The 13,072-nt window shown below is 38.2% G+C and overlaps 1 protein-coding gene across 1 annotated transcript; it reads left to right on the forward strand.

The window, feature by feature from the left end:
* The first annotated feature begins 3,259 nt into the window (after positions 1-3,259).
* Positions 3,260-5,423, forward strand: LOC123974607 (high affinity immunoglobulin alpha and immunoglobulin mu Fc receptor-like). The gene is made up of 3 exons (XM_046055429.1): positions 3,260-3,336; positions 4,779-5,114; positions 5,269-5,423. Exons 1-3 carry the CDS (start codon positions 3,297-3,299, stop codon positions 5,421-5,423), a joined length of 531 nt encoding a protein of 176 aa, XP_045911385.1. The 5' UTR covers positions 3,260-3,296.
* The last annotated feature ends 7,649 nt before the right edge of the window (positions 5,424-13,072 follow it).

Here is a 13,072-nt window from a genome sequence, read left to right on the forward strand (position 1 = left end):
TACGGAAATTAGCCTGTTCAACACAACACACCAGGCTCACGAAACAGACAGCAAACTGTAAAACTAGGCAGTGCTGATCAAATATGAATCAAGATTCTCTTACAGGGTTGCTTATTTCTTGCCTCAGAGGTTTTCAGAAACATATTTCTCTGATTAGATCGTTGAAAACAGACAATCCACAGCTAAGCACGACCCAACTTGCAGTTTTGTCACCCAGTTGCAGAGCATTCATTGGTTGGCTGCATCCAGATGCATCTTTGATTCTGTGTGTGTCCAGTTTAAGACCTGAACCCTCACAGACATTTTATAGTGTGAACAAATATACAACACGTTGGTGACGCTCCAGGGTCAGCTCATTCTCATTGGCTATTGTTGTTGGTACAGCACAGTAGGCTTATGGTTTAAGGTTTATTTGCACAGTACAAAATATTTTAATAAAAAAACAAAACTATAACTCTGTCAATAGCTTTGTGTTTTTGCCTTGCGTGACTGATAAGACCCAATCAGGAAGCCAAACGTGAGTGTCTGCATCATCATTTCTCAAGTCCTCCATTTTCTTCTGTCCTCACCAAAACGTTACCTTGGAGTTTTAAAACGAAAAACGGGGTCACCAGCATTTTTAAACTTCTCTGTTTTAGATCTTGGGATTCACAGTTTTAGTTTGGACGGGAGGTGGAAATGTAGCAAAAGGTCTGCGTTTTAAAACAAAAATGTTGTAGTGTGGAAGGGGCCTAAGACGTCTGTAAGCTCCTCACACTACAGGATCATTTGTTCTGACCAGCCTCAGCTTGGGAACAAAATGTATTCCAGGTGTAGGAGCCAAATGGGTTGTTTTCCTCCAAGCCACAGGGGGATGATGATATTGCATTGTGTTATTAGGGCCGATTCTGGCCTCATGTAATTTAAGTTCCTGTACTGATGCAAACAGGTGTTTGAAGAGGAGCAAACAGGTTTTTTTTACTGTGCTCGGATTATGTTGTTTGTTTTACTTTATATGATTTAGTGTTATGGATTGGAAGTGGACGCTCTAAGGACGCAGGAAACAAATGCCTTAAACTGCAAGCTATTGGAAAACACTGGATCGCTTTTCTGAGTACACGTTAGAAACAATAATCCAAATTAGCAACCAGTCGCGGCTAAAGTTTAGGACTTAGTCACTACACCAGGTTTTTGACTTACAGACTGGAGGAGAGGTCATTTTCAAATAATCAATTTACTTATTTTTATCAAAATGACATCATACACTTAGATGTATGGTCTGTACTACGAAGCGGGTAACTGGCTTATTCACGTAACTTCAGGAGTAACTTGGTGTCGGGTGTAACTTCCCGATTAACCCGTACTACGAAAGGTGGATAGGTGTTACTCGAGGTCTGTTGCCATGGCAATTTACGCCGCATCTCTAAACTGCTCCGAGCAGGTTTTGCTCGTGGTTAACTCGAGGTTACCCTACACATGGACTACAACATAGTCCATGTTTTCACATATTTAGATGACTATTTTACGTGTCCAAAAATAAGGAGCCAGGGTGGGGGTTAGGCTAATAACTGAGAGAAGAAAAAATTACCTAGATGAAAATAAAAATAAATGATAAAAAATAAATGATAATAAATAATAAAAAATTGAAAATCACTCTGTTTTCTTCTGAATACGTCCGATCCAAGGCAAAGTCTCTAAGGTGCATGATAGTGATTGTGGGCTAAACTCACGAGTTTTTCCTCACTGTTAAATCCGATTAAAGTTTAATATAACTTTCCACTGCATGCATAATACATGTGTGATGTTGCAGCCTTGCAAAGTTTCTCTCATAAATGTGTGACTATAATTTCAGAGAATATTCAAGTTTTTTACTTGTAGATTAATCTTGGAAATTTAATTTTCTCTCGGATTATTAGGCCTACCTAGCTGGCTCCTTTTTTTTATTACAATGGACCTTATGTGCAGTTGTACCTTTACATCTTAATCATATTACACATAAAAGAGCCTGTAAAATACACAATAGAGATTTGAACTACAATAAGAACAATGGGAAGATAATTAGGCTACAGATTTACTCAATGCGAAGCCAACAAGCCTCTCTGGCTTTGTTGTCCACCACAAAATTAGATTTAGTTACATTCATAATTTCCTGACACTACCAACATGCATTCCTCTGGAGAAATACAGAGCATGCGCCGCTGCGAAAAATCTCTGCCTGCACGGCCGAACACGCCCGTTTTATGCGAACACACACCACCTCCAACTAAGTTATTATTAATAATAATAATATTATTATTATTATTAAGTAATTCCCTCAGGTAAAGTCTGGAGAGATGTGGACTAAAGTGTAGATAAAGGGCGCAAAAGGTCTGTGAGGGACACTGGCGGTTCTAGATTATTGAGGGGGCCAGGCTGGGGCCCGTTGTCTGAGGGGCACATTCAAAAGAGACAAATAATAATAATAATAAATAATAATACCTTTCATAGCACTCAAGGACACCTTACAGATTAAAACAGTTAAAGGTAAAATCTTTCAAAATGTCTTATTTAGTGTATAATGAAATTTTTTAGTATGTTTCAGTAATATGATATTTTCAGTAACTTTATATCCATACATCCATTGTCAACTGCTTCTCCTTGATTTTACAGTATCAATGGTGTAGATATTTGTAGGAGCAGCTTACTCGGAAAAGGTGATTACTGCTGAAACAGTCTTACTTGTACTTTACTTGAGTATTTAAAATTTATAATTATAATGCCTTTATTTGACATTTATAATTACTTGTTGCTTTAAAAGACAAAAACAAACACATAATATGCTGATATGATATGATGCAGTACAATACTACTAATCAATTATCAAGTCTTCTTCAATACAGAATGATGTTGTGAGTAAAATATGATGATAAAGAAAAAAATAGGTGATTCTGATTAGCTGGAAGGTGTGGATCAACTTTTAGTAATCAGACAACATAAACAGACGTCTGTGATGATGATTGCAGTTCTATATAAATGCACAAGTACTGAACTGGACGTAAAGAAAACATTGAGGATTGTGTTACAACATAAATGTGCAGGTAACCTCAGACCCTGGAGTACAAATATAGATGATGGAGAGGGGAGGAGAGTAGAGCTGTGTGTGTGTGTGTGTGTGTGTGTGTGTGTGTGTGTGTGTGTGTGTGTGTGTGTGTGTGTGTGTGTGTGTGTGTGTGTGTGCAGTGTTTGGAGGAGGGACTCCATCATTTAAAGAAGTTAGAAGTTCCTGGTTTGTCAGTGAAGAAGTCAGAGAGGCAGCAGTAAACCATCAGAGCCTCAACATGAAAGTCCGTCACACTTTGATCTGCTTCTTCTTCCTCTGTGAGTATTCACTTTGGATTTCTGTCTCTCTCTCTTATTATGTATTTTTTCTTTATTTATTCTCATGAGTTAAATATGATGATCAGAGTCAGGTATGAGGCACTTTAATGGATGTTCAAGTCTGTCCGAAAACAGTCCTCACATAGAATGTGGATTTCACCTCCATCTTTTTGAGCTCTTCCAATGTAAATATGAGTTTGTGAGGATAGTACATATCTTTTAAAATATAGTCCAGTAATAGTTCTTTAGTTAACTTTCTTAAAATGAACTGCACATATATAAGGAAAATGAAGGGCATAATCTTACACGGTTAGAAGAGAGTTGAATCCCAACATCTGAGAAGCTGGAACCAGCAACTGTTTGACATTTTGACCTGTGAAATTGCAAAAAAGAATAGTTGCCATTAAGTGATTAATTGTTGCAGCTCTACTTGATTTCAAAGGTCACAAAGTGCAATTTTGTTACTTGTTGCTGTATTTTTATGGTGACAGAGTTTATGTGTTCTGTTGCTTCAGCCTGACTGTTAGTGGACTTTGTTGTAGCTTCACAAGATTTGAAATAACTTCTGTATGAAGTAGATTTTACAGAAAGATATCACACAAACAGGAACAAAAGAAATCTGCATGGATTGAAGAACTGGATAAATAAACATGTATTTACTTCACATTAAATAATTTTTCTTAACCTACTGATCACTGTTTACACATCTAACAAATCCTGCTAAAGCTCTGATGTAAATACAGTCAGTCAGTTCTGTATTCTGATTAAACGGGAAGAAAGAGTTACAGAATGTTGAAAGTCTCACTGAACTCTTGTGGTTTGTGGCTTAAAAACTGACCTTAAAGTTTTAATCTACAATATTTATGTTCACATTTTGTCTGGTTCTCCTTTTTAATGCTGATTTCAGTATTTCATAGTGTTTTGTTGGGGCTCTGTTACTGTCTGTTCTGCTGTATACTCTGATACAGTTTTCCACTTTTATAGAAATTAATATTTAATTCTAAATGGATGTTTTTACTGACATAAAAACATAATAGTTTTACATGCGTTTCATCATTGTTCACACAGTTTTATGGCTCACAGAGAAAAAGGACGGAAGAAAGGAGGAGAGTTAAAAGGACAAAAAATATCAAAAACCATAACAGCAGCAAAACTAGAAAATAAACTCTAAATTAAATCATCTGGAGGGAATCAGTTACTTTTTATAATTTACATTTGATGTTTTGAAACCTTTATTTATCCAGAGGATAATAAAAGAAGATGGATAAAAGAAGGACAGAGATGTTAAAAGCGAAATAACAGTGCCAGTCTGTGATCCTCAGCCACAGACTGGTTGAACTGGGCAGCTCCCAGTGTGACGTGAAGCAGCAAATGTTGTGATCAGACTGCAGCATCTTACAGGAAGTTCAGACAGTAACTATTGTTGTTCATCTTTTCAACAGCTCTGCAGGATGGAAACACTGGTCTCACCAATGCCCAGATCCCATCTGTCCATACAGGAACTGAAGGAGGAGATATCAGAGTTAGATGCTCCTTTTCTTCACCTGGAGTCAGGAAGTTCTTCTGCAAGAGAGAATGTAAACCAGAGGACATCCTCACTGAAACAACTGGTGTCAGAAATCAGAGCGGCAGATACCGCATCTCAAATGAAAGAAGACGATTTTTCTTTGTGCGCATCACACAGCTGATCAAGTCTGACTCAGGACGGTACAGGTGTGGTCTGGGGAGACCTTCATCACCAGATTCCTACCTGGAGTTTAAGATCATTGTCACAGATGGTGAATTTCCACTTAAAGTAAAAGTAAAATGAATGAGAATGTTTGTTCATGTCTCTGGAGGTCTGAAGAAAGTTTTCATTGACAGCTGCTGATGTTTTAAATTCCCAGTGAACTCTGATAAATGTTCATTTCTGCATGTTTTTGTTGCTCACAGCTCACGTAGTTCCCACTTCAAAACCAAAATTGACTCTACCGGTCTTTTCAACATCAGACCCATCAGCCTCCACACCAACACAGATTTCTCAGACTGACCAGCAGCAGACTGGGACAGCATCACCTCGAGGTACATCCACACTGTTTGATAGATAGAAAGTCTATAACTGAAAGCAATGACATGCAATTGTCCTTCCAGCACCTAGCAAAGCATCTCAGCCAGTGGCTTTGGAGAAGGTCCCAGTCAAAGATGTGAAACCACAATTTGTATGTGTTAATGTGTGTATGTAAAATAGATCGGTATGTTTTTTTGCAAGTACATGAGTTTAATAAAGTACTTGTTTAGTACTTGAATAAACAGAGACTCCTATGAGAAAACACTGGTATGAAAGCTAGTCAAATGGAAGGGATGTGTGCAATGATGGACTAGATTGAGCAATGGCTGTAACAACACCATTTGATTTAAAAGAACTGTATCCAGCTGAAGGCATTGTGCTAGGCTGAAGAATGATTCACACACGGTTCAGTCAGTAGCTAAATTGTTGTCTGGAACTATCATATGATTTTCCTGGACACCTGCCAGCCAATCAGAAGTTAGTGATTTCCATAAAAAATGAACAGTGTTGGGAAAGTTACTTCCAAAATGTAATACATTATACATTACTAATTACTGTCATTTGGGAGTAATTAGTTATATTACAATATTACTGTCTCTGAACTGTAATGCTTTACACTACTTTTGAGTTACTTTCACTGCTATTTAATGGCCGCATTATTCTGGTGGGTTCTAGTTATGTGCAGAGTTATATCTGCGGATCGGGTGGGTCGGGTGGAAAAATTATCCTTCTGATTAATAGCGAGGGGGGGATGGGTGAAATAGGATGAATCGTCTTAAAAAACAAAACACCACTTAATTTTGGGTTAAAATGCGTTGCAACACGCATTACTGAGCAGGGCCGGGCAGAGACCTTTGGAAGGGCAGGTGCTCAAAGTATAAAAGGGGCACATGGAACAAGGATTTAAATAGGGCTGTTCTCAAAATATCGGTACGGAAATATATTGTTATGTATTCCTTGCTGATGTGCGTATACTGATGCTTCTGTATCGATATGTCAGCAAATGCTGTGACAGTTTGTAAAAAGAAACGCAGGGAATACCCAGCTCTAGCTTTAAAACACTGTTGGCTGACAACTTACAGGGAACAGTTGCTGTAAGTTGCTGATAATACAGGTGGTGATCTGTGACTAGATGTAAATGCTCCGTATTTGTATAGCGCCTTTCTAGTCTTTTCGACCACTCAAAGCGCTTTTACACTACATCTGCTATTCACACACTGAGCCTAAGTGCTCAAACAGAAACTAACATTCACATTCATTCACTGGTGGAACAGCCAGGGGTAATTCAGGGTTCAGCATGCAGGCTGGAGGAGCCAGGGATTGAACCGCCAACCTTCCGATTAACAGGCAACTGGCTCTAGCTCCTGAGCCACAGCCATAACAAACATAGAATAGCTGATGAAACAAATATGTGACCTGCTGTAGTGCTGCAGCCGCTGCCAAGGCTGACTGCTATGAGAAAATAAGAGGAGATGCTCACAGAGACTGCTGCACAGAGAGAGCTGCAGGTAGAGGAAATAAGATAGCAGATTCAAAAGAATGTGGGAAATATTCTGAGAACTTGGAGAAAGGACAAGGTTGGCCAAGGCAGGGGTAAGAGTGAGACAAATATAGACAGGTGTGTGTGTGTGTGTGTGTGTGTGTGTGTGTGTGTGTGTGTGTGTGTCTATAGGCAATATTTTGATAATGATTTTATATATTGCGTTGTGAATCTGAGATATATTTGGATTTTGATTGACTATATGTCTGTAATCATAAATCTATATAAATAAACTAAGATGTGTGTGTGTGTGTGTGAGTGTATGTTCATTCTGTTGGCCCATAATAACCATGACAGAGTAGCTTTTACCTTTCACAATAACATTTCATACCTTTTTCTATAATCTAACAGGGCCCTTTCTTCGTCACACTTTACTTTGATGTCAGGAATTATATTTACTTTACATTGACACAGATATTATTTTGTAAAACTTTGAATAATAGCCATAATAATCACTGAATTGACCCTGCCTTTATTTGGGACAGGCGTCCATATGGGACAGGCCTTTAATTCTTTTTGCACAAAACTGAAACTACTATGAAACAGTTTATTCATATCAAACAGACTAATACATATGTAAAAATTATCGAATAATATCAAATACATGTCATTCATTTGATGTAGCTCCGACAGACTGCTTATGCGCTTTTATTTTGAAGTAGGCTAACATCAGACAACAACACGGTGCAGGATGAGAGAAGTTAGCAGACAGATCGGTGGACCCTTACAGACTAAAGGAATATAAATAATCAAGGAACGGACACATTCAGGCTTAACGAGGGCCTCAAAGTTAACGTGAGTCAGCACTTTCTTCCCCTTTTCCTCTCTTGTAGCCATGCAGGTTACACCGGTAAATCTAGAAGAATTAGACTTTGGGTCTTGTTGTTTCCGTTAAATGAACTTAACAGTGGTATTGTGAGGGATCTAACCGGTCTAACCATGTTGAGCAAGTCTATATCGACATATTGACCATACTGTTTAAACATTAATATTTGTTTTAACGATCTAAGCAGCTTAGAAGCAGCTAAAGGTCTAAGAGGTTTTATACATACAAAGAACTTCTATAATAAATAAACCAGGCGTTAAATTGAGGCAGGCTTTATTTGTCAAAATGTGTTCCCACACCAGGCCAATAAAGGAGGTGTTTGGGACTCGGCTATTAGTTGAAGTTTTACGGTACATGTATTTCCAGTTATTTCGTTTATATAGCAGGTTTGCTGTTGTAAACACAGTTAAAATGTAGGCTAAATCTAGTCCAATACTGTTCTGAATGAAATGGGCTGATAAGTAGGCAGAAGTAGGAGGAATAAGTATCAGTATAAACCTGTTTTACCAATGTTGTTATAATTATTTTAAGGCACACTATGCTTTGTACATTACTGTAATAATCCTAGTTTAAGTGAAAGTTTTTAGTCAAATTACATAAAAAAGATCAGACCTCTCGACGCCCGTGAAACTTTTCTCCCTCAAACAGTGAAGTGAACAGAGGGCCTTTGTTTATCTGTGTGTAGAAGTAACATTAGCTGTCGGCACAGTGTTAGCCAGCAGCTAACGCTACTTCTACAGGTGACAACAATATACACAACAACTGTGCTGCTCTTTGCGTCATTCTTCTAAAATACATCCAACAACCCACAACTAGCACATTGTGGCAAACCCCTCATACCGGCGGAATCGAAGGTGTCCTGTAGGCAGAGCCGCTGAAACACTAACGGTGTCTGAACGGGAGGGCTCGTCGTGGATGAGGTCATCAGGTGAAAGGTCATCACGTGGTCATTATATTTACTGTGAAATTATTATTCATTCATTTTACTAATAGTTTTATTGGGCGGGCCTTCACAAAAGGGCCTTTACAAATTTTAAACTGTATTATTTCATTAAATTTTTCATTGACAAACGGGCACTTTGGGTGAACAAAAGGGCAGGTGCTCAAGCACCCAGCGCAGCCCTCTCTGCACGTGCATGTTACTGAGATTGTAACAGGTATAATATTACTGAATTGAAAATGAAATACTTAATAGTTATTTTGTTTAATTTTATGTCTCATATTGTTGATTTTTGTGTATTTAAGTGCAATGAGCTCCGACATGAGCTATTTCCACTTGAATTATACCCACTGAGAAAGAACACAATGTGTTCCAGAAAGTTCTTCTCTTCAAAGAATTAACTTTTCTTCAACAAGATGTTCTTCTACAGTACTTAAATATGTAAATGCATGTGTATGTATGTAAACTATATTCTTTTGTTTTTAGGATTTGATATCTTGTTTAAAATAGACAGCTATTCAGGTGTTACAATAAGTTTGACAGCACTGCATGAACAGGGCCTCAGGTCCCACATGTTCAGGAAGCATCTTGAAAACAAACTTTCTTTCTTCAACCTCCACCACAGCTTTGACCTCCTCCACCGCTGTGTTGCTGTATGTAGTTCCTATAATAGTCATCCTCTCAGAGCTGACGCTGATGATAATCTGTATTCAGAGGAACACCAAACCTAAAGGTGAGGCAACAGGAAACACTTACACAGCAACGACAACAAGTGAAACTTCCCATTTCTCATTAAAAATGACATTTCAGTCAGGACACTCATGTCAAAGTTTAAAAGACTTGCATCAATGCATACTGTAGTTTGACAGTGTGGCTCTGCTCATGTAATTCTCTGGAACAAATCTGAGGAACAGACTGTCCCTGAGCTCACACACCCACAAAATGTAATGAGCGTGAAAGACACGTTAAAGAAACAAACAAATTCAACTAAATGCCAATACATGAGGAGGGTGGGGAGGTGGAACGACTGATATTTGAGGGGCGGGCAAATTGGTATTTGGAAATACACAGCATTACTTTCCTGCTGTTTGCAGGTTTTGTAGACCTACAGAGTGCTAATACTAGTTAGATCAGTATAGAGAACACAGTATTTTGCCGTGCTGGGAGTGTGGCTCTAGAGATGGCACTGTCAGGTGGTCAGTCCACCACTGTGGTCAACAGCTACGGGATGGAATGCCATTGTTGTACAAGAAGATTTTATTTTTTTATTTTATTTATTTTTATTTTATTTTAGTTTGTTTCGCCATTTATAATAGAGAAAAATACTTTTGTCTGTTTCACAGGTTTGCAGACCAGAGGAAATTCAGATGGCACAAACACGGAGGTGACTTTCTTTAACTCTTTGATTACTCTCTCTGTTGGATAAGATGTACCAGTGCAGGAGACAGTAGTTAATTCTCAGGATTGGAATCAGGAGAAATTTTAATAGATAGTATCGGCTTAAATAACACCGATCACATGCTGATCCTTTCTTTACTGAACTCTGCTGTGTTTAGTCACCTTGTTGTGTTGCAGCGCAGCTCTCCTTCACGCCTACAGTGCAGCATTCCACTGCACGTAGGAGTGAAAATTAGAGAGTTACTATAAACATCTTTTGGGCACACAGTGAGTGGATCCTGAGTTCTGACATCAAGATTCACTCTGACCCTAACAAATCTGTTATTGAATCTTTAATCTTACATGTTTAGCCGGCGCTGACTGCCAGGTTCACCGCTTAAAACATTGGCTGATTAACGTTACTTCTGTAAGGGCCAAAAATGAAACTTTTCTCCATCAGGTCTGTGTCTGTACAGCCAAAGATCATTTGTGCGTAAAGAGCTTCCACTCTGTTACACTGCTGTACAACCACGAATGGACTGTGTTTCTTTTCCAACTATTTTATTCTATTCCAACTAACAGTAGGACGTCAATGTTTTGTAAGTTACCTAAAACCATCAAACTTATTAACAGCCCCACCAGACTTTAAACCTTGCTGTAGAAAGTTTGTGGACTGAGTAGTGACGGGTTTCACAGTGGGTAAAATAATCAAAATGTCAACAGAAACCAAATCACTTCTGCAGTATAATCCTCTTTTTCACAAATATAGCTTAGCAGAGAGCTTCTGTCTCCACCCTCATGCACAAACTGGTTGTAATGTGTTGGTTTTCGTTTCCTGCCTCCTGCTCTCAGGAGTCACCTCCAAAAATGTATATAAAGGGATGTGTCTGTATTTCACTGTAGGTCATTCTTTGTCAAAATGTTTGTGTTTTTTGTTTTCAGATCGCCCTCTATGAGAACTGTCCTCCAGCTTCTACATCTGAATCCACCTACGAGAGCCTCGATCCAGCCAGCAGGGATCAGAACCAGACCTACGCTACACTCACACACACACACAACACAAATGATGCTGTTTGTGTCTCACTGAGCACTGCAACTCTGCCATATACTCAGATATTCAGGTAGATTAACACTTTCTCACCAAGAAGCAGTCCACATGATCTTTAGCAGGTTTTAATAGGAAAAAAGCAGCGTAGACCTAGACGTTAGTGGTTCCATTACAGTTTGGATTCAGACCAGAACTTAAAAAATTAGACCTTCCCCGACTGTCTTGGTTTCACTATAACAGCCTGTGGACAGATGTAAAGGGCTCAGGATTGCTTTTCTGGCTAAATCCAAAGGATGAGATGTTGATATGCTCCCGGTGCCTTCTTTTCTGCTCCCCTACAGAAACAAATGTGTGAAACATTAGTTTAGAAACAGAATTTGCAAACGTCAGCAACACAAAGTTCAAAGTCAAAACTAACATTCCTGCAAAGGAGAAAAACATTATGGGTTTTGGTGGCTGACATTAGAGAATGTTAGCTTGCTTGCTAACGTGGACAAATTGCTGTCCAAAGAAGCCAAAAGGTCAGCTGATTGATCCAGACTCCCAGGGCTGATCTGGCTGGTGGATTTACTGGCTTGCTGTTTGCAGGTTACTTTGGTGGCGTGAGTGGGCTATGCCAGCGTTTTATGACTATATATATTTATTATATGTATTATTTACCATGTAATATCAATAAAATTATAATTTTTGAAATTATGAAATATCATGCTGGGCAGCTAGCTTTTTTTCCATGACAATGTGTTTTAGTTTATATCTCTCCTGTCATTTTCTTTTCTTTAATTAATGGTAATGTTTGTATCTGCTCCTGTGTATAATTTGTGTGTATTAATAGACAATGAAAGAATAAAAGCTGATGTAGATTCTCATCACAATAAAGAATGAACAATGTAAAAATCAGTTTTTCTGCCCTGTCATGACTCAAGCTGTCCACAGATAACTGAAAAACCAGAGACCACCAAAACAATTTTCAGGGTATATATCCTCCACTTTGCCCAGATCTCTCTCAGTACAAATAATAATAATAATAATAATAATAATCTTTATTTGTAGAGCACTTTTAAAAAACAAGTTACAAAGTGCTTTAACAAGTGTAAAGACAATAATACAAAAACAATACAAGATAAAAGCATGAAAACATTGAAAAGACTAAAATACACGTTTAAGTTAAATATAAAATTAGTAAAATACAATAAAATAAAAGGGATAAAATAAAGTCAAATAAGATCGGGAAAGGCTCTCCTATAAAAGTGTGTTTTAAGAAGGGACTTAAGAGTTCACTGACTCAGCCGACCTGATTTCCTCGGGCAGGCTGTTCCAGAGCCTCGGGGCCCTGACAGCAAACGCTCTGTCCCCTTTAGTTTTCAGTCGAGACTTTGGAACAGACAACAGACCTCTGCCCGAGGATCTCAAGGTACGTGCTGGTGCGTATGGGACTAAAAGTTCAGAAATATAACAAGGCGAGAGGCCATGAAGAGCTTTAAAAGTGATCAATAGAATTTTAAAGTCAATTCTAAAACACACTGGGAGCCAGTGTAATGAAGCTAAAATAGGAGTAATGTGGTCATATTTCTTTGTTCTGGTTAAAAGGCTGGCTGCTGAGTTCTGGACAGTCTGGAGTCGATCAGCAGATTTTTGGGTTAAACAGGTGAAAAGGCTGTTGCAATAATAAAAAATAATAATATATAATAATAATAATAAATATATAGGATATCAAGAGACTGTCTGATAAATATGTATATTAATGTCTCCACATTGACCAAATGACAACAGTGAACATCTGAAGAGAAACTGCATTTAAAGAGGAACAGTGGTCACAGCAGACAACAACACTGACTGTCTTTCCCTCCTCTTCAACCACAACCCCAGTTACTGTTTTTTACAACTGCTTATACACACTTTCAAAACCATATTTCCTTTTTTCAAAACTCTACACACAAACTTTTTATTTATTTATTTAT

The sequence above is a fragment of the Micropterus dolomieu genome, linkage group LG08 (assembly GCF_021292245.1).
Source record: "Micropterus dolomieu isolate WLL.071019.BEF.003 ecotype Adirondacks linkage group LG08, ASM2129224v1, whole genome shotgun sequence".
NCBI classification, from domain to species: Eukaryota; Metazoa; Chordata; class Actinopteri; order Centrarchiformes; family Centrarchidae; genus Micropterus; species Micropterus dolomieu.

Coding starts and splice junctions, on each gene's coding strand:
- LOC123974607 (XM_046055429.1), top strand. CDS start 3,297: ATGAAAGTCCGTCACACTTTGATCTGCTTCTTCTTCCTCT. Junction 3,337..4,778: donor GATCTGCTTCTTCTTCCTCT/GTGAGTATTCAC, acceptor TCTTTTCAACAG/CTCTGCAGGATGGAAACACT. Junction 5,115..5,268: donor TAAGATCATTGTCACAGATG/GTGAATTTCCAC, acceptor TGTTGCTCACAG/CTCACGTAGTTCCCACTTCA.